This window comes from Maudiozyma barnettii (assembly GCF_903064755.1).
Source record: "Maudiozyma barnettii strain CLIB 1767 genome assembly, contig: KABA2_02, whole genome shotgun sequence".
In the NCBI taxonomy this organism is placed as follows: Eukaryota; Fungi; Ascomycota; class Saccharomycetes; order Saccharomycetales; family Saccharomycetaceae; genus Maudiozyma; species Maudiozyma barnettii.
Window position 1 is genome coordinate 531363 of NW_024545239.1, and position 21060 is coordinate 552422.

The 21060-nt window shown below is 34.3% G+C and overlaps 8 protein-coding genes across 8 annotated transcripts; 5 read left to right on the forward strand and 3 right to left on the reverse strand.

Moving 5' to 3' along the window:
- Positions 1 to 2323: 2323 nt before the first annotated feature.
- Positions 2324 to 2827, forward strand: KABA2_02S05500 (uncharacterized protein; the record flags this gene model as incomplete). The annotated part of the gene is made up of 1 exon (XM_041548934.1): positions 2324 to 2827. The coding sequence occupies one exon, from the start codon at positions 2324 to 2326 to the stop codon at positions 2825 to 2827; it is 504 nt and encodes a 167-aa protein (XP_041404868.1).
- A 1746-nt stretch (positions 2828 to 4573) lies between these two features.
- Positions 4574 to 6781, forward strand: PIN4 (Pin4p; the record flags this gene model as incomplete). Its single annotated transcript, XM_041548935.1, has 1 exon — positions 4574 to 6781. One exon carries the CDS (start codon positions 4574 to 4576, stop codon positions 6779 to 6781), a length of 2208 nt encoding a protein of 735 aa, XP_041404869.1.
- A 917-nt stretch (positions 6782 to 7698) lies between these two features.
- On the forward strand, positions 7699 to 9813 carry SAS3 (histone acetyltransferase; the record flags this gene model as incomplete). The annotated part of the gene is made up of 1 exon (XM_041548936.1): positions 7699 to 9813. One exon carries the CDS (start codon positions 7699 to 7701, stop codon positions 9811 to 9813), a length of 2115 nt encoding a protein of 704 aa, XP_041404870.1.
- Positions 9814 to 10281: 468 nt separating this feature from the next.
- On the reverse strand, positions 10282 to 12345 carry TOD6 (Tod6p; the record flags this gene model as incomplete). Its single annotated transcript, XM_041548937.1, has 1 exon — positions 10282 to 12345. The coding sequence occupies one exon, from the start codon at positions 12343 to 12345 to the stop codon at positions 10282 to 10284; it is 2064 nt and encodes a 687-aa protein (XP_041404871.1).
- A 2258-nt stretch (positions 12346 to 14603) lies between these two features.
- KABA2_02S05588 (3'-5'-exodeoxyribonuclease) lies at positions 14604 to 15776 on the forward strand (the record flags this gene model as incomplete). Its single annotated transcript, XM_041548938.1, has 1 exon — positions 14604 to 15776. One exon carries the CDS (start codon positions 14604 to 14606, stop codon positions 15774 to 15776), a length of 1173 nt encoding a protein of 390 aa, XP_041404872.1.
- Positions 15777 to 16040: 264 nt separating this feature from the next.
- On the reverse strand, positions 16041 to 17534 carry PTC3 (type 2C protein phosphatase PTC3; the record flags this gene model as incomplete). The annotated part of the gene is made up of 1 exon (XM_041548939.1): positions 16041 to 17534. The coding sequence occupies one exon, from the start codon at positions 17532 to 17534 to the stop codon at positions 16041 to 16043; it is 1494 nt and encodes a 497-aa protein (XP_041404873.1).
- Positions 17535 to 18556: 1022 nt separating this feature from the next.
- Positions 18557 to 19192, forward strand: PTH2 (aminoacyl-tRNA hydrolase; the record flags this gene model as incomplete). Its single annotated transcript, XM_041548940.1, has 1 exon — positions 18557 to 19192. The coding sequence occupies one exon, from the start codon at positions 18557 to 18559 to the stop codon at positions 19190 to 19192; it is 636 nt and encodes a 211-aa protein (XP_041404874.1).
- Positions 19193 to 19405: 213 nt separating this feature from the next.
- On the reverse strand, positions 19406 to 20635 carry SHP1 (protein phosphatase regulator SHP1; the record flags this gene model as incomplete). Its single annotated transcript, XM_041548941.1, has 1 exon — positions 19406 to 20635. The coding sequence occupies one exon, from the start codon at positions 20633 to 20635 to the stop codon at positions 19406 to 19408; it is 1230 nt and encodes a 409-aa protein (XP_041404875.1).
- Positions 20636 to 21060: the final 425 nt, after the last annotated feature.

Below are 21060 nucleotides of genomic sequence, written 5' to 3' on the forward strand. Positions count from 1 at the left end.
GGAGAGATTGATCCTGGACTGTGACGACTCGCAGCTGAAGGGGCTTTTCAAAGCGTTCAACGGGAACTTCTTCGGTATGGCCTGCCACAAGTACGCCTCCCATGTCCTGGAGACGCTGCTGGTACGTTCCGCCGCATTAGTCGAGAAGGAGCTGCTGACACCAAGCTTCGATGAAGGCAGCACTGCCACTTCCGGTGATAATGGTGATGGAGACGAGGAGTATGGCTCCATGGAGAACATGTTTTTGTTCATGCTGAACGAGCTGAAGCCGCACGCCAAGCCACTGATGTCGGACCAGTACGGGTCGCACACGTTGAGATTGGTGATCCTGATCCTAGCCTCAAAGCTGCTGCCAAGTAGTACTCAGAGCAATTCCAACCTGCGTTCAAAGAGGTCGAAGATTGCGCGTAAGATGATCGATATCAAGGACAACGATGAGTTCAACAAGACATACCAGACACCAGAGTCCTTCAAGCTGGAACTGCGTGCGCTGGTGTCCGGCCTGTACAAGTCGTTCGCTGGAGAGGTAACATCGCGTGCCGATGTGAGTCCATCAGCGATCACAAAGTTCAGGGAACTGTGTGTCGATAAGGTGGCCTCGCCTGTGATCCAGCTGATCATCCAGGTCGAGGGTATCTTCGACAGGGACCGGTCGTTCTGGAGACTGATCTTCAACACCAACGACGAGAGGGACGCCAAGGAGGAGTCCTTTGTGGAGTACCTGTTGTCCGATGCCGTTGGGTCGCACTTCTTGCAGAACGTGATTGGGTACGGTAGACAGAAGTACGTGGAGAGATTGTACAGGCTGTACATGAGAGAGCGTGTTGTGAAGCTGGCAAAGAGAGACACCACTGGTGCATTTGTTGTGCAGGCGTTGTTGTTGCACCTCAAGGGCAAGGAGATAAGACAGATCCTGGACGACATTGTTCCTGAGTTGAGCGTGCTGCTTAACTCGAATATCGATTTCGGCACTGCGATCATCAATGCCAGTAATGGCCAGGACAGTTATCTGAGAGACGAAGTTATCAGTCAATTGCTGAAGAAATACTACCCAGCCGAGCAAGAGGAGAGGAATGTCCTGGAGAGTTGTTTGCAACTGAGCTCGTCTACTCTGGGGAACACCCGTGACGACTGGCCTACTGCGGAGGAGAGAAGAAGATCTATATTCTTGGAACAGCTTATTGCGTACGACCAACAGTTCCTGGATGTCACCGTTGAGAGTATGCTTGCTTTGCCAGAGGAGAGACTGTTGCAGATGTGTTTCCACGGTGTGTTTTCGCATGTTGTGGAGAGTGTTCTGGACCCCAAACGTGTTGAGATCATCCAGCGGAGACGTCTGTTGAACGTCCTCTGTAAGGATGTTGTGAACATGGCATGCAATGCGTACGGTTCGCACATCATGGACAAGTTATGGAACTTCACGGCGAAGCTGATGCTCTACAAGGAGAGAATTGCCGGTGCGCTTGTGGGTGAGTCTGAGAAGGTGAAGAACAGTACCTACGGCAGACAGGTGTGGAAGAACTGGCAACTGGAGAAGTATGTGCGTAAGAGATGGGACTGGAAGGGGCTTGTGAAGGACCAAGAGCGCGAGTTGTTCCCGGCGGTGGAGAGACCAGCGGTAACCTCTGGAGGTAGTGAGCGTCACGACCGTAATGAGGCCCGTGAATATCACAACAAGAAGCACGGCAGGGACTCGAGCCATCACAGCGACAGGTCCCGCAAGAGGGGCAGACCAGAATAGGAAGCGATTTTTGCTTCATGGAAATACGTAGAGTCTGTAGCAATGTAAAATATCACAACGTAATATCAATTAGTAACTCCGGCTAAGTGTATAGTGGTCGTGGGGTCCCGTCTCACTGGTAGGGCCGTACTCTGTTGGCATCGTTGGCATCGCTGGGCTTTTTGCTGACGTTTGTGATTTCCGTTCCACAGCCAAGTCCCTTATATCTCTTTCAGGAGAGTCTGCCAAAGAGCGATCGCTGTCAGAAACGCGCGCAGCGACCAGCGTAAATCGCTTCGAATAAATATTTTTCGCGGATTTTGCTGCTGTCAGCAATAATACCGTTAAAGGGTGTTTTCCCTTGATGCCATCAGATGTCAGCAATAATAGCAGCGATGCTGGGTGCCTAGGTGTCAGCAATAAGCACTTCTGGAGGAGCGTTCCTTTTGGAAAACATATATAAAGGAGGTGGTGTTGCAACATTGGGAGAACTGGTTGTGTTCGATTGTTTTGTGTTGCTACGTTGGAAATATACCAATATCAAAACAAGCAAAACAAAACAAAACAAAAATAACAAACCCTAAACAAATCAAAATTACTATCATGTGTTCCTCAAATTCAAACAAACAAACCACTCAAGTTGGTTGCTGTTGCAAGCCAGTTGCTCAACCTGTGCCTGCTACCTCTTGTTCCTGTGAACAAGGCAGTTGCACGAAGGCCACCAGGTGCTGTATTTCCATCGAGCAAGCTGCCAATGGCAAGTGCTGTGTGACTATTAAGTGCATCTGTGACGATTGTTCCAAGTGTTGTGCTGACGGCAAGTGCTCCAACGGTGGTAAGTGCTGTGTATCTTCCAAGTGTACCTGCGACGACTGCTCCAAGTGTTGTACTGACGGCAAGTGCTCCAACGGTGGTAAGTGCTGTGTATCTTCCAAGTGTACCTGCGACGACTGCTCCAAGTGTTGCACTGACGGCAAGTGTTCCAACGGTGGTAAGTGCTGTGGCAATAAATCCTCATGTATTTGCGCTGATTGTTCCTCTAGTTGTCTCGATGGAAAATGTCCAAACTGTGGTAAGTCATGTACCACTGAGACAGGCTGTTGTTGATTAAGATCAACTGTAACCTTTTCATCAACTATAAATTAACTCTTTATGTTTAGTTTAAATATGAAATTTCAATAATATATATATATATATATATAATAAAACCTAAATTGTTTTCGTACATCAACATTTATGAGATACATCAATGATACTTGATGATGAATAATCAATAATATGAGGGGGCGCTTTTGCGGATCCAAATTTAGGTAATATAGATATTCCAGTCACTACGTCACCAATAGTTGAACCCATTCTAATCCACAATGCTAGAACAACAGATAATTGGTGGTTAGTATATTAAAAATTCAATGCTACAATATCCCGGTAGTATGATTTTTGGTATGATTTTGAAATATCTTTAACTCAACTACTGAAGCTATTAATAATTGTGACCCAAAACGAATGGTCATTATTCCGTTGAATAACAACATATCCATGCAAAAAAGTTCCCTATCTAATTAAGGAATCTTAAAAATTTTACGTTAGTCATATTTGCTGTTTTATTTACAGTCATCGAAGGACTCGGATTTTTAATGAAGGCAACCAACCTTACTGTGCAATAATATTGGGTTAATTGATTGATCTGTAAAAGAGAAATTTGGAAAAGAAACCTTTATATATGTATATAGAAAAAGTTCAAAAGCTTGATAGGTTGGATATTGTGATGAACTTTTAGTAAATTGATCATATTCAATTCTCCAAAAGAAAATATTTTTAGATGATTTGTTCCTTATAGGAAGCATTCATCTGTTAACCAAGAATTAAATTTGATAGTTTTGTAACGTATGCAGACGTATAATATCAGTATGCTTTTCTTAACCCAGATACTCGTATGTGTTACCATAACTTAATTTTCGACTGCAAGATTTAACCTATATCTAAAATTTATCAAATTTAAACTAATTAATAAAAATATTTTTTAATATTCAAACTACTTAATAAACCAACCTGGTTTATAGAATATTAATACCACTTCTATAACGACCATGCACTGTTTAAAATCAAAATAATTGCTAATAACAAAACTTATTAACATATCTACTCCCATTATGTCATTAAAATAATTATGTCATCGACGTCAAAATGAAAACCCAGTCACTTTCGACGAGAGGATCCACGCCATACATTCATCTCCCTCCGCAATTTCTCAGAAAACAAACAAACAAAAATAATGAAAAATTTCTGAAGAAAAAAAAACATTCGCAACAAAATTCAAAAAGTAAAAAAAATTCACAAAATTTGAAATTTTATGCGATGGGTAAATGTAAAAGATAAATGAGGCTATAAGGAGACCAATACAACAACCTTATTGAACAAAGAAAACAGAACAAAACAAAACATACCGGCTATTCCTCCTCTTCCTATTTCCCCTTTGAAAACTCCTATTATATCACTTGGGACAATAAGACCACATCGAAGAACAATTGCAAGTTAATTTAGTATTGCCAACTCACAAAGAAGAATCTTTATTAATATCACTTACTATATCATATCTTATTCCACATCTTCTTTTCAAGGACTTAATTAATTTTTAACGAAAATTATTTTAATTTGTGAATATTTGAACTAATAATAACTTTCTGATTAAACATATTTTTTCAAAATCAATACCTAAAAAAAGTAAAGAAAATTTCAAAAGACGTACCCAATATCTCTGAAAAAACCACACTATAGACTTTTAAACCTATTACGAAACCTTATCAATAATAAATTTATCAGAAAACACTACCTATATTATTAATAGATATAATGAGTAATAACGAAGACTCACAATATTTAAATTCCAATGAGTTGGATACTCCAATCCTGGAGAACAATGGTATTGATGTCTCTAATGAAAATGAGGCTGATGAATTTGACCAAGCACAACTTGAAAAACTTTCTGAAAAGGAAATCGATGATGACGATGAAGATGACGATAACGATAATAACAGTACTGTAAAGAATAACAATGTTAACTCAATGAATGAAAACGATAGACTAAATGATGATATAATCCCCAATGCTATTGTAATTAAAAACATTCCATTTGCAATCAAAAAGGAACAATTACTAGATATTATCGATGAAATGAACTTGCCTCTACCATACGCTTTTAATTATCATTTTGATAATGGAATCTTTAGAGGTTTAGCATTTGCAAATTTCACTACTGCTGAAGAAACCTTGGATGTTATCAGTAATTTAAATGGTAAAGAGATTAATGGCAGAAAATTGAAAGTTGAATATAAGAAAATGTTACCACAAGCTGAAAGAGAAAGAATTGAACGTGAAAAACGTGAAAAGAGAGGTCAACTTGAAGAACAACATAGAACAATCTCCAATTTATCATTACATTCGTTAGGAAAAATGTCATCTGTTAGTTTGAATCAAAACAACAATAACATGTCCAACGGAAATTTAGCTAATGGAAATAATAATGCAGCTACAGTTAGTCATCAAATATTTTCAAGTTTAATGAATGGTAACAAGACTGGTAATACTACTAATAACAACAACAATAACATGAATAATAATCATGGCAGTGCAAATGCTCTAGCTCAACAAAGTACCTCTAATTCATTCTACTCTCAGAAATCACAATATCAGTACCAATCCCAATCACAACAACCACAAAAATCATCATCTCATCAACAACAAATTCCACCTTTTGGATATGTTCAAAACAATGGAAGTTCTCAAAATGTCGCTACCAATAATAATAGCAACAATAATGGTCAATCTAACTCAAATTCTAGTGGCGAACGTTACTACGCCCCCTTACCATCTTCATCAACAGTGCCAATCCCACCACAACAATTGGATTTCAATGATCCAGACACTTTGGAAATTTATTCTCAATTATTGTTGTTTAGAGATAGAGAAAAGTATTACAATGAATTAGCCTACCCAATTGGACTTAGTGCAAATTACAAACGTGTAATTAATGTTCTTTGTTCTTACTTGAACTTGATTGAAGTGTACGATCCAAGATTTGTCGTTATCAAGAGGAAATTCTTAGACCAAGCTAGTTTGCAATCCCATTTGCAACAACAAGGTCAAATGCCTATCATGCATCCATTACAACCAAATTCTACTGGTGGTTCATTAAATAGATCTCACTCGTACACTAGTTTATTACAAGCTCATGCATCCGCAGCAGCTGCAGCTGCATCTAATGCCAATGATAATAACAGTATTATATCTCACAATTCTTCAATTTTGAACACCAACGGTACTGCATCTTTGTTAGCACAGACTGTTGCAGCTCAACAAGCTCAAACTTTATCAAGAGGCGTTTTGAATCAAGCTCAAGGTATTGCTTCACCAACTCCTGCATACCCAAGTAGTTTCTATAGTAATGATCAAGCTCAAGGCTCAAACCCTTCTTTACAATCTCCTCTACTTTCTGGGTCTAATAGCCAATCACAACAACCACTACCATCATCTACCACTTCTTCGCAATCTGCTCAACAGCAGGCATTTTTAAGACAACCCAACCCGTTAACTCCATCAGCCAGAATCCCATCAGGTTATTCATCCAACACGCAATTATTGAACTCATCTAACCCACTATTGAGAAATTCTAATATGGCAACTAACAACCCATCATCTCAAACTGCTACAACTCAAAGAATCCTATCATCATTACATAACAATTCCTCCTCACCTTCCCAACTTCATGATCAAATCATCCCAACTTCTTCAGACCATCCTTTATTACAACAAAATACTAGCGGATCTATACAGTCTAATTTTTCAGCTCAATCCTTCCATGATGATTCAGCTAATATGCTTCTAAATGCAAATAATAACAGTAATGCCGATATTATTTATGGCACCACATCTGGAATTGGCCTTGATAGTGGATTAGAACACCATTTGAGTAGATCTTTGAGTGGATTAGATGTTTCTGGTACGATAAATAATAATAATAGCAATAACAGTACATCCAATGTAAAGAGAAGTATGTGGTAGATGCAAAAACAATAAAGAAGATCAATAATGTGCTAATTCTTATGACAAAACTACGGACATTCACTGTAAAACATTCATTTACCTCAAATTAAGCTACAAGCCTTTTTTGCATTTTAATTTGGCAAATACTCAAAACTTCAATCATTATAGATGATTGACTGGGTTAATGATCCTTAACCTTTTTTTTAAAATATTTCTTTCCCTGACTCCTACGACTATTGAAACGATCTTAATTACTAGCCATGGCGTTTCGTATGAATACTTTGCTTTAATCATGTAGTTTAACGTGACAATGATAACAACACGACACATTTTATTTGCAATTAACGTACAAATAGAATGCCTCACATTTTCATGTCAACCTTGTTAATTTTCCTAATGCAACACTTTTATGATATTTAATGATTACGATAACGAAAGATGAAGACACACGCACATCCCTCACCAATATATATTATTTTACCAATTATATGTATATATCGATATAAATGCCAATGTATAATTTTAATAAACTTATAAAACTAACGTAAAAATATAAAATAGAACAACATCTAAATTAATAGGAAAACATCTGATAAAGTTAAACTTCCTGTGATCAACAGGATTGAATCTCATCAATAATAATTTTATCAAATCTCAATGGCGATGGATGCGCCGTTCAACGCGTTTTATACAAATTTTAGTTTTCATGCGAAAAGTAAACAAAACAACAACACTATACCATTATTTCAAAGGAAATAATGGTATATAGTCAGCGGAACAACAACAAAACTGAATTTTATCCCTATTGTTAGAACTGCCTTCAGTTGCCAATTAAATTTGCATCCAAATATATCCTTCGATTTAACTCTAGGATTTTTCTTTTTATTTTTTCAATCAATAAAACAACAACATCATATACAAGTTCCAATGATACAATGAGACATCTCCGAAATAGAACAATAAATAGAGATGCAAATGACGAAGTGAAAAGAACATTGAGATCGAGGACAGTTTCTTTAGAAGACAGATTACATGCTAGAAAGAGATCCTTACATAATCCCAGAGATAAATCATTACAGAAGATCAATGTGCCACAATTAACGCGGCAACTTCAATTAAACGATAGGGATGAGATAACCTCAAATATTACCCCAAAGGATACCACAGAATATCTGGCAGAACCTTCATTTGAAAGAAATGCTACAAATGATTCTGAATCTGAAACTACTGAACATTGGGTATTACCACATAATAGATCCGAGGCCAACCAATTGAACCCAAATATAGAATTCCTGTATAGTAGAGAGATGAATTATGAATCAAAATACATTCAATTCCTGCAATCTGTGAAAATTAAATATAATCCTCAGAAATTTTTAAATTTTAACAGATTACTAAGTAATGATTTTGTATTTCATGAAAATAATACACATATAGTGCCTCATCGATACACCAAGGTAGATTCTGAATTTCGTGATGTTCTTTATAAGTCCATCTATTCTACCAAAAAGGAATACTCTATTGATCGCACGAAACCCGAAACAAATGATCGTAAAATATTTGCAAGCACACTTGCTAAATCTAGCGCAACAAAATACATTAATAGTAATATTTTATCGACTTATACTTTCGATTTTAAAAGGGAAACAAAGAGCTCACCTTTTGTTGCGAAATCGCAAGTAAAAGCAATCTGCATAAATAATAACGAAATTAAAACCCTTTATCCAAGTCCTTATCCTGAACATGTCAATAGTGAATCTATAATTTTCATATGTGAAAACTGCTTGTCATATTGCTCCTCGAGATTTAAATATTGGCGCCATAAACAAAAATGTTCCTCCCATTTCGCACCTCCAGGGTCAGTAATCTACCGAGACAAATCAATTAGGTTATTTGAAATAGATGGAAGAGAAAATCAAACATATTGTAGGAATCTTTGTCTGTTGTCAATGCTTTTTCTTAGATCAAAAACATTATTCTATGAGGTAGATCCATTTGTATTTTATGTATTATATTCTGAAAACCATTTAGTAGGCTATTTTTCCAAAGAAAAATTAAATTCTACTGATTATAACCTTAGTTGTATTCTAACATTGCCTACCTTCAGAAGACAGGGCTTCGGAAATTTATTGATGGAATTCTCTTACCTTTTATCAAGGAGGGAATTTAAAGTTGGTACTCCTGAGAAACCCCTTTCAGATTTAGGGCTACTCACATATAGATATTATTGGAAATGTAAGTTGGCAGAAACTCTATTAAATTTGCGTCAATTAAACTTCAATGGCGATGCATCAATAAATATTTCATTAAAGGAATTATCTACTATTACTGGTTTCACAGCTACAGATGTAGTCTTTGGTTTGGAGCAATTAGACGTTTTATTCACACTGGCCAATAAATCTAAATTTATTATTGCTATCAGAAATTGGTCTTATATTGAAGATGTCAATGAAAAATGGCGACAGAAAATGATATGGCATATCAAGATAGAGAATTTATTATGGAAACCACTTGTATTTGGTCCATCTTGTGGAATAAATGCCGTTAGCAATAATAGTAACCTCGATTCACAGACAAGTAAAATTTTAAAGTCAATTGCGAATGTCGATTACCATAATTCGGATGTGTTTAATGAACATCTTACGGTTATGATAGACCACATGACGGATGACGTAGCAGATGGACAAGATATGGAAAATGTTTTATTGAACAAAATTAAAAGTAGAATAACTTGTACAGAAGACCACAAAACTTTTACTGTTGATCTAAATGACCATTGGCAATCTTGTTTGATAAAACCATTCGTTCCTGGGGTAAAATCTAAACTACCTGTCACAAAGTCTAATTATACAGATTCAATCCAAAGATCAATTTCCTCAGGAATTGAGAATAAAAATGAAGATATAGATGTTGATGAGAATATGTCAACTTTAGGAAATATTGATGAATCTAACAGCAATGATGAAGATTATAATGCAAGTCACGATGGCGATGGCGATGGTGATGATGACGACGATGAAGTGGATATGGAATATAATATTAACCGATGATAATTATAATTAATATAAAATTATATAAACGCATAACATCTGTAACCAATAACATTATTTAATAAAGAATTAAGAAGGTTACCTGCCTTCTAATATTAGTTATTCTCATTTATAAAGGCTACGATGATATATAGGTTTTAATTCCATGTAAATAAATGTATATACTTACACAATACACTTCTCTGCCAATATGCATTACAGGTTGCCTAAATGTAAAGGTCTGATCAATACATATTTTTGTATGTTATGTATTATCATATTGGGATCTCTCTAATTATCAACAATTGCAAGCTATTGAAATTTTATGATTCAATAATAGTTAAAATGAAATACGTTTTTGCATACTAGAGACTATATGTTTCAGTCTTGTCCTAAATTTAGAATATTATTATCTTCTTTCTGTATTTCATTGATTTTGGTCCCCTAATAGAGAACATCTAATGTGGGGGTATATTGTGTCCTTTTATTTTAGTTTGCATCATTAAGTATATTATTTATGCTAGGTAGATGGGTATTCAGTGGTTGATTGATTTGGTCTTTTTTTCCTAATTCTGTCCCAGTATATGAATTGGATACATGGCCCATGTGTAATGGGTCCACATTTTCAGTTTCGGCCGAGTTCCCTTTACTTCCATTTCCAATGCCCTTTAAATAGTTTAATCTCCATTGAGTTTCATTTTCTGATTTATTATTTAATAAAATTGACATTTCTCTGCAAGACAGATTTCTTCCATGACATTCCAATACTATCGCATCTTCTTGATTTGTCCATTCGGACACAGATGGGATATCTTTAGAAATTGAATGCATATTAACTCCAGTAATCGATGATTTTCGACGTGTATTCGATGACGGTGCGTCAACAAACCCATACGTGGATGGGAAACTATGTTCTGGATTTGACACCATGGTATTCATATTATGAAAATCCTTCCTATATGCTGAATCTTTTCTTTGTTTCATGGATTGAACATTTAAATGAACGTCACTGGTAGGATGTGGAGCCAACGGAAATTGACTAGAAATGGAGTTTGAAACTGCTGTTGATATAATAGACTGCTTTCTTGATGAATTTCCACTTGTAACGTTAAACGATGATCGTCTTGACATCAGTGATATCGAATTTTTCCTCGATTTAGATGTGACCAAAGTAGTGTTTAGAGCATTAGCAATATTCGAATAGGAAGCTGAAGGAGACAGCATATTTGAATTTTGATGAGATTGAGGTTGATTCGTGATTTGATTTTGTTGCAGAACAGGCACAGCTAAAGAACTACGTCTTGATCTTACAATAATCTTTGGAATAAAACCAACGTTCTCTTCTTCATTAGATACAGTAGAAACACCATTATTGATATTTGATACTGAATTTTTCATACTAGCAAGAAGTTTAGGTCTTGTAACAGAATGTGAAAATGATCTCGGTTTAATGAATTTCTTACTATTGGTGTTAGAATGTGTTGAGGAAATATTACTATGTGTTTTCAGTTGCTCCATTTGAGGGATCTTACCTTGACTTTGTGGTTTAAATTGTTTTGTAAAGGATTCATTACCGAAATTGATATTACTAGTATGTTGATTATTATCGATGATATTATCGTTTGGAGAATATGATAAATTAGTGCTCGAAATAAACTTTGAGGCATATGATTCCTTAGAAGGTGATGAATTGTTCGAAGCAATCGTTTGTTGATAATTATTTCCTTTATTTGTCATTGAAGAAAATTTGAGTTCTTCATATTTCTTTCTAGGAGATATCATATCAGTATTATTATCGCTAACACTTAGCGGCTTTTGTTTTGATTCATTATTAGCAGTTGCTGGAACGTCCATCAATTTGTATTCATTTAATTTTCCTTCATTTAAAGCTTTAATCACAGCAGTATAATCTGTAACATCAACTAAAGCTGTCTTATTAGATTTTAGATTTCCAGATTTTAATCTTCTCCATCTAAATTGACATGCATTAGGTGTTCTATTATTGAAAAATTGAGAAATATCCTTCCATCCAAGCTTCTTTATCTCTTTTAGATGACGTAATAACAAATCATCCTGTGGATCCCACGATGAAGGGTTCTTACCTGCACTGTTAGGAGTTGTACCATTAGAATAATTAACCAATTTAACCTCTTCAACTTTTTGTATACCAGAGACAGGATTTGATACCTCATTAATTCGATTATTAGTCATATCAGTTGGATTTATGATTACTTCTTTAATAGAGTTTGGGTTTGTAGTAGGTGAAGACATCGATGATGATACTGCTGTAGAAGGCGAAGTTGCAGAAGAAGGAGATGGCGAAGAAACAGTATTACTTCTTGATAATAAAGTAGGTTCGTGATTTATAATATCTTTTTTCTTCATCATATTTGAATGAAAATTTGCCATATTACCGGGACTTGGTAAAGTATTATTCAAAGCATGATTTTGATTATGCAATTGTGGATGTGGATGTGGATGTGGATGATTATTTAAAATCGTCGATGTTGAATGTGATGCCATTGTTGAAAATGTAGATTTTGAAGAAGGCATATTATTTCAAATGGTTATTCCTTTCTAAAATAATATATATATATCTATTCTTTTTTTTTACGATAGATAGTGTTGTATTGTATTGTTATTACTGTATGAATAATATTCAGTAGATATAAATATAATGATTTGGAAACTTTATAGGAACATGAACCTATTTGAATAGATCAATGGTAAAAAACAGAAACAAAATTTAATATTATAACCAAAAAACAAATAGGAACTGTAAATTCAAAATTGTTTTATTTTTTTTTTGGTATGACTTCAACTATCAGTAAAAGAAAAAAGTACAATACTATTATGGGCAGAGAAATTATAGATTATTGTTATCTATGATTCTCTAATGGTAGATAGTACAAATAATAATATGGTAGTTGATAATATCTTGTAATACAGGATTTTGACAACGTTATATGTTACAATTTTTTTTCTTCTTCTTTCTGTTTTGGTGATGAGTGCAAAAAAAAAAAAAAATTCTTCAGTGAGTTGTAATACGTCGATAAAACAAAAAATATCGTTATTAAACTATATCTATGTATATCACTTAACTTTACTAAACTCTAATATGTATTATATTTAAATTTTTACGTTCTATCAAAAAGAGTTATTATACTATTTTAATGATATGTGGTCTGTAGTTACAGAAATATATGTATTGATAAATAGTAAGTCTACAGTGTGTGATGACGGCCAATATATTTTTGCGATGACCGATGGATGATGTGATAATGAGCGATGGGTTTTTTCGTCAAGACTTCTCATTTAGTTTTTTTGTCTGTTTTGTTATTCTTTCATCTCTCTGTCTGTCTATCATTTGCTGCGGTCGGTGGGCTGTTTGTCGGATGAGGAATAATTAAATATTATATTGTTTGTGTGTGAGCGTGAGCCGCAAGAGACGAAACGGAACAGCTGATGGACACAACGAACGCTGATGGAGAGAAGGGACCTCTCTGGCCCCGCCATACTAACTACTATACTGTGGGTCTGTGTATGTAAAAATTAAATAGAGTTCAAATAGAATCAAATAGCAGTTCAAAATTTGCGCTGTCCGTTCAAACTATTTCGCATACTAACTAATTTTGTTTTTTGTTTTTCTAGCTCAACGGGGAGGGCACTCAAGAAGGGACCACTGTCAATTATAGACGCCCCTCCCAACGCTAATTCACACGGAAATAGAATAATTTGCACGAAAACTCCTTTTTGAGTTCCTTTTAGCATAAGGAAATATAGAGAGAACGCAAATTTTTCTTTTCTTCCGCAACTTTACAAAACGCACATTTGCAAATTTGTTCCGTTTGGGCATTATGCAATTTTGCGCACAATAAGCAAGGCAAAAACGATTACAAGAGGACTTCTTCGGCGGTAAAGATATTTTGGTTTTCTTTTGGGAGAGGCAAATTTGCGTTGACAATTTTATTTTAAATCTGTATTAAATTATATAATGTGGGGAAAAAGGATACCCTAATTCAATATTGGGTGTATATCTTTGTTTGGTTGTTTGTTTTAGCAGGAATGTTCAAATCCTTTTCTGGTATAACCTTGTATTTGAAACAGGTAAAAATATAAAGGAAATTCTTGATAAATATAGAAAACATTCTCAATCTTCCCAAAGAGTATTTAAACTTATATACCAATCATGCGTGTTCTAGTTCTTTTACTTCTTATATAGTTTGATGATATACGTATAGTGAACATTGTCAGAGCTCGATGTTATGTTTCTAAACTATCTTACACTAAGAAAAGAATAGTGTGGTTTCCTATTAGTCGTCTTCACAAACTTAAAATATGGTCAGCAATATTTAGAAACATATTTCCTTCTGTTTTTAGATTTTAAAATATATATATACATATATTGGCATCAGTAGTTTCACCAACTTACAACAAAATGAGATTGATAATCTTTATTGTTATAACCATTAAATTCTTGTCATCAAATAGCTTCCACCAATAGTTTGTTTTATCGTACACACTTATATGGAAGGGTCCTTTAGAGTTCGTTGGGTGTAATGTGTGGGTGTCTCTTAGTTGTTCCGCCGTTCCCAATTTAAGAAACAATATTGAAAAATGGCTCATTATTTATTAACATTTTTTTATTTTATTTATTTTCTTACAGATTAGTTTTTAGATGTCGTAAGGTTTATTCTTTAAAGAGGTAATATTCAAGTATAAGAAATGCATGAAAGGGAAAGCTATAATAGTATTTTCTTGATTTATAATTTATATATATAGAGCGATATCAGTGACAATTTAGTTTACTGATGTATAATAGTACAGTACGCCAGATACCAAGATATTTACCTCGAATGAAATATTACGATATAGGGTTTAACCTATCCGATCCAATGTTCCAAGGTGTATACCATGGTAAAAAATATCATAATCCTGATATATCCAACATTTTGTATAGAGCCCAGGAGAGACACGTCAAAGTTACTTTATTGACAGGTTCCTCAATTGTAGAATCAAAACAAGTAGTTGAATTGAAGGATAATTTAAAGGATACCTCTCCAGTGAAGTTATATTACACAATTGGTGTACATCCATGTTGTGTAAATGAATTTGTAGAAAATTTAGAGAGTATAGATTCATCAAGTACAATCGATAACCCATCAAATGATGAAAATTATAATCATGAACTTTATGAATCATTGAATAAAGATACAAAATTTGCCTCAAAGAAATTGAAAGAATTATATGAACTTATGTCTACAAAATTAAATGATCCAGATTTACGAGCAATTGGTGAAATCGGTCTTGATTATGATCGTTTCCATTATTCTTGTAAAGAATTACAATTAATATTTTTTGAAGAACAATTGAAATTATGTTGTTTATTAGAAAATAAGGAAATTCCTTTATTTCTTCATATGAGAAACTGTTGTGATGATTTTATTACTATATTAAAGAAATTTATTAATGGATTCCATGATAATGATGATAAATTCAATTTAAAGGATATTATTAGTAGTAAAGAACCGATTCATTATAAATTACCATCTTCGAAAAAATTTGTTGTACATTCATTTACTGATTCACTCAGCGACTTAGAGAACTTACTTTCATTGTCTCCAAACTGCTATATTGGAATGAATGGTGCTTCATTTAGACTAGAAGAAAATATCGAATCTGTTAAGAGAGTACCACTAGATAGATTACTTCTGGAGACAGATGCTCCATGGTGTGAAATTAGACGAACTCACGAAGCTTCTAAATATTTAAAAGATTATCAACCATTACCATATAAATCTGTCAAGAGAGATAAGTTAAGCAAAATGGAGGAAGATGAATGGAATAATTATATGATCAAATCGAGGAATGAACCTTGTACAATGGAACAAGTCGCTACAGTTATTGCTAACATCAAAGGCCTTCCATTATCTGAGGTTGTTGATCAAGTATGGGAAACTAGTTGTTCTATATATGGAGCATAAATCATAAACATTCAATGACATATATATATACATATATAGATTATAGATTATAGATATTTAATGATATGATTTCAATCAGATTGACATTTTGAGCTGTTTGTAAAGATACAGATATATTTATACATATTTTAACATAATTAATCTCGATGATATTATGGTAATATATATATTTCATAAATAATTAGAGGGAGCAGTATGTGTATTGTTATTACTATTTAGTACGTAGTTTAATCTTTTTGTTTTTTATTTTTGCGATGCTATACATTATTTTTTGCTCTGTTGAGTCTCTTTCTCACTTTCTTCTTCTTCTTCACTAAGAAATGGAGCAGCTTCGCCAATGGCAGCAGTTGTAAAAGAAGTTAGCATATTACCAAGTGTCGTAGGATTAAAAATCGAATGTTTCTCGTGGGTCTTACCTCTTTTCTCGTTATCATTATCATTATTTCTATTCTCATTATCTTGTCCAATTTTCTGTTTCTCCTTAATACCATCCTCAATTTTCTTTTCTATTTCAAATAGATCCAAGGAACCTCTTTTAGGTTTAGGTATAGGTATTTCTTTATTTGCAATACTATTGTCATTTTCAACCTCTAATTCGGTTTTCATTGGATTACCAAATTGTTGTGTTTCATCTGCAATTGTTTGGTACCTCGGATTAATCTCATGTGTCAATTCACGTGTCTCTTGAACCTCATTAGTTGGAGTAGTAATAGCAAAGAGTTGAGTACGATCCTTTGGTAAATATTGTGAAAATATTCTCCTTCTTTTTTCTTCAAATGATATTACATCACGTATATTCTTCATTCTAATCCGTTGGAACCATTGATCTAGAGATTCATTATCCTTTAATAATGCCACAATAGTGATACTCATATTATCACAACCAATACCTGTCCCTTCAATTGTAGGAGCACAACAAACGTCAATTATTCTAGCGGAAATATCTGTGAGGGCCATATTTCCTTTATTAATACCAAAATGTATTAAATTGACACAATCCTGGGATGATAAACAATCCCAAATACCATCACATGCTAAGATTACAAATTCATCGCTTTTATAATCCAAAGTATGTTCCATAATATCAGGAAACGCAGTGACAATTTGTTCTTGTGGAGGAAGGGTTGTGTCACCTTTATAAGTGAAATCTCCAACAGCACGAGATAAAGCTAAGTTACCATTGACTCTCCCCATTTCAATATAACCACCTGCTGCAACAATCCTACCGATTTCATTGGTTAGATTAGGTTTATGATCGAAGGATAATGCCTTGGCTAACCCATCTGAGGATAACACTGTTCTACTATCACCAGCATTGGCGCATATAACCTTGTTTAATTTCTTTGAGATGAGTACTACGGTTGCCGTCGAACCACTTTGTTCTCTAACCAATTCTTGATCTTTACTAATGTCTTCATCTATCTCTAAGAAAGCCTTTATTAATAACTTACCATAATTAACTGCCTTCTTGTCAACAGTCATATAGTAATCAGATGCATGGTGGACTAAATGCCTAATTAAGGAGGTCATCCTTGTACTACATCGCGTAGATACCCCGCCCCCACCATGCCCATCGAATACAGCGTACAATGCTAATTGATCTTCTTGTTTGGAATCGAGTATATCAGGCTCTGTAAGATGGGAGTCCTCCATTGACATTCTCCAACCTTGCATGGTACATAATCCGAAAGCTGTAAACCCATCAGATCCTTCACTTTTTTCTTTGTCGATAACTGGATTAGAAAGTATTTGTCCCATCCTAAATTTTTCTTAATATCTTTTGAAATGCTTCAGTTTTCGATTAATATGAAAATAATTGTTATGATAGCAATAATACTATAATATAGGTTTTGTAATTGTAATCATAAAACTAATTTTATTTTTCAGCGGTTCTCTTAATTAAATTAGATTATATTAAAATTGTGTAATCTATTATTATCCCCTTTTTTCAAATATTGTTACTTCAGGAAAAAAAGTAAAACTAAAGAAATCCGATATTATATAATGCCAATATATACATAAATATCTCGGGCTTTCCTTTAATTACCGCACAACGACAGATTTTGTATAATGGAAACGCTAGTATGACAGATAGGATTAATCTCACCTACTCTGTTTTTCTTATATTTACTTGACACCATATTCCAACGCCTCTGTTCTCAATTGTATTTGAATCAATTATAAAATGCTAATCCTTCAAGTTCTACATTTTTAATATGGAAATTTTATTGATGTGGATGGCTTCTTAGTATGTTGGATGCTCAATATACCTTTCGAATAGGGACATTGTAATTAGTACAGTATTTTCTGAAAAAAAAAGATAGTGATGTTTTGATAAATTTGAAAAACAAATAAGAGTTATGGAACTGTTACCACCATAGCTGTACAACTTTCTTAATATGGTTCTCGACTCAAGATATGGCATAAAGAAAACATTACCACACTTCACAGTGAGTTATAGAAGCTGTACGATCATATGTCATTAATTAATATATACATACCTTACTAAATTGTAAGAAGCATACCTTATCGAATCAAAGTTTTCAATGCGAATCTAATTCCATCGTAATGAACCTTGAGGACATCTCCCATTGCTTGTTGTCTAAATTTGTTTCCCTCGCTTTTTCACTGTACGAAAGTTGAAAAATTCGATCAGATTAAATTTCTCAGTCATTGAAAATGTTGGTCGGACACTATACATATATGAATGTATTAGATCTGAATGAATCAGGTCAATAACCATCTGCTTTCATCTATTTGAATATATCAAACCATTTCAAATGAGTAATTTAAACAGCAATATACCGGCGTATTTTAGTATCGCCTTTGTTGCGTTAGCTACTGGTTTTTATCTGGGCCAAACCATACCTCAACTATCTGGTCAAGAAGAAAACAAACCATTGCATCCAAAGAAAGGTAATAAAAACGTTGCTACGAGTACTGATCATGTTACCGATAAAGAAGCCTTTAATAGCGAGGAAGAAGAAGAATCTGAAGAAGAATCTGATTATGAAATTGAATCCTTGGCCTTGAATGATATCCCTGGTGAAGTTAGAATGGCTTTGGTCATAAGAACTGATTTGAAGATGGAGAAAGGTAAAGTTGCAGCCCAATGTGCTCATGCTGCTCTTGGATGCTTCCGTTTGATAGCTACAGATCCATCAAAGAAATCATATAATCCTCTTTTAACCAACAGATGGCTGCATGGTGGTCAAGCAAAGATTACATTAAAATGTCAAAATAAAGAGATGATGGATGAATTATATGCAAAGGCATTATCATTAGATGTAAATGCCGTAGTAATCCATGATGCTGGCAGAACACAAATTGCTGCAGGTAGTGCTACTGTACTAGGTATAGGTCCTGCACCAAAATCAGTATTAGATCAAATCACTGGTGACTTGAAACTTTACTGAATTTTGTTATATATGTTTGACAACATACATTCTAATGTGCAATAAAGTTAAAGTAATCAAACTGTTTAATATTTCTTTATTGTTTATTTCTTTTATATTTTAATCTATGTTCTATGTAAAAAAAAATTATATGATCTATTCACTGTATTATATATGTATACGATAGAAGTCCTAGCAGTAACCAAAAATAATTTATCAACTAGTCATTCCACATTAAAGAACCCACCTTTGTACCACTACAGAATTCTTTAAATTGGCATCTGCAATAGTAGAATCATATTGATCAATAACCTTGACTGGGAAAGCATGATTCAATGTAAATGCTCTCGATTGATCTAATGTGTTTTGCTTCACATAATCATATAACGATTGAACCGTATCGGTGCTGTTACAACGATAAACCTCTCTCTTACCAGAAGCATACCTAATTTGAACAGATGTATCACCTTTAATCTCTGCTTTTTCCTTCTCTAACTCTTGTGGTGATGCTGGTTTATCATCATTTGAATTATGGACCTTAACAGGCTGAGTAAAAGTAGGTTCTTCAAGTTCTCCAGGTATTGGAGAGCCAAGTCTTTGACCCTTACCGTGAAAAGCTACCTGAGGAGTCTTCGAAGGTTTATATGATTCATCTAACTTCTTGAAAACAGCAACATCAACATCTTGTCCATATTCAACATCTAAGAGATTCAATGGTGCTCGACCTTGATTTAATTCTTGAAGATAATGCGCATATTTAGGATCGTCATATCTGTATAATTGACCATCACCAACTTGGAACCCTTCTTTCCAAAAAGTAATCTCTCTTTTCACCTTTTCTTTCTTAGTAGATACCATTGGAGAATTATCTTCAACAACAGGACTTGGTGCATCGACTACAGAACCTAATCTATACCCTCTTCCTTCAAATTGATTCCTTTCAGGTTGGCTTGATTCATTATCGTCAAAAGCACCACTAGTTGCTCTCTCACCACCTCTTTTAGCCTTCTCTAATAAATCTTTTATTAAAGAATTCGAATCATTTGGATCGGTAACCTCTAAACCAGAAGTTTCACCACCGGCAAAAGTATTTCTAGGACGATCCTCATCATCCTCATCATCTGCATTATTTCTCACCATATCGCTAAACGACATGAATTTACTGTTGTTATCAGAACTGCTTTTATTTTTCCTCGATGGATAGTTGCTAGAACCAGATGATTGTAAACCAGAACGCTCGATTCCCAATGGACGTTCACTATATGACTCCACTGATCTTGTTGTATCATTGGTAGCTTCTCTATCATTATCCGATGAAGAAAGAACTTCGTTTGATTGGGCTGCAAAATATCCTTCAATAGCACTCTCAAGGTCACCGAATGTCGTGATATATTCAGTTGCTACCTTACGAGAGGCATTTGTCATGGTAATGAATTGATCAATCTCTTCAGTGTGATTGGACATATTTTCTTTTCGTATTTTTTGGGGGTGCTGATACAATACTTTAGCAAAAAATATGACAATAACAAATAACTACCTAATATTTCGAATAACCTATAATGTAGGCTTCAGTTAGTTAAAGTCCTCTTTCTTCTTATCCCTTTACCTTAGTTTGACCAACTTCCTTTGTGTTAAAAGTTCTTTCCTTCTACAATGTAGACAACGAAGATACCGTCCTCTCCGTATCTTACTCGGCTTCAGCGTAAGACTAAAATTTGAAGGGCTAACCAATAATACGGCAAAGGAACTACAACATATTAAATGATAGTCTCACAATATTTATGATTGTGCTTATGTTAATGCCGTATTATTACTCTATGTACAAATATGTCAGTATATAAATAAGGAAATTATTTAAAGGAATATGGTCTAATTCTAAAGAATCAATG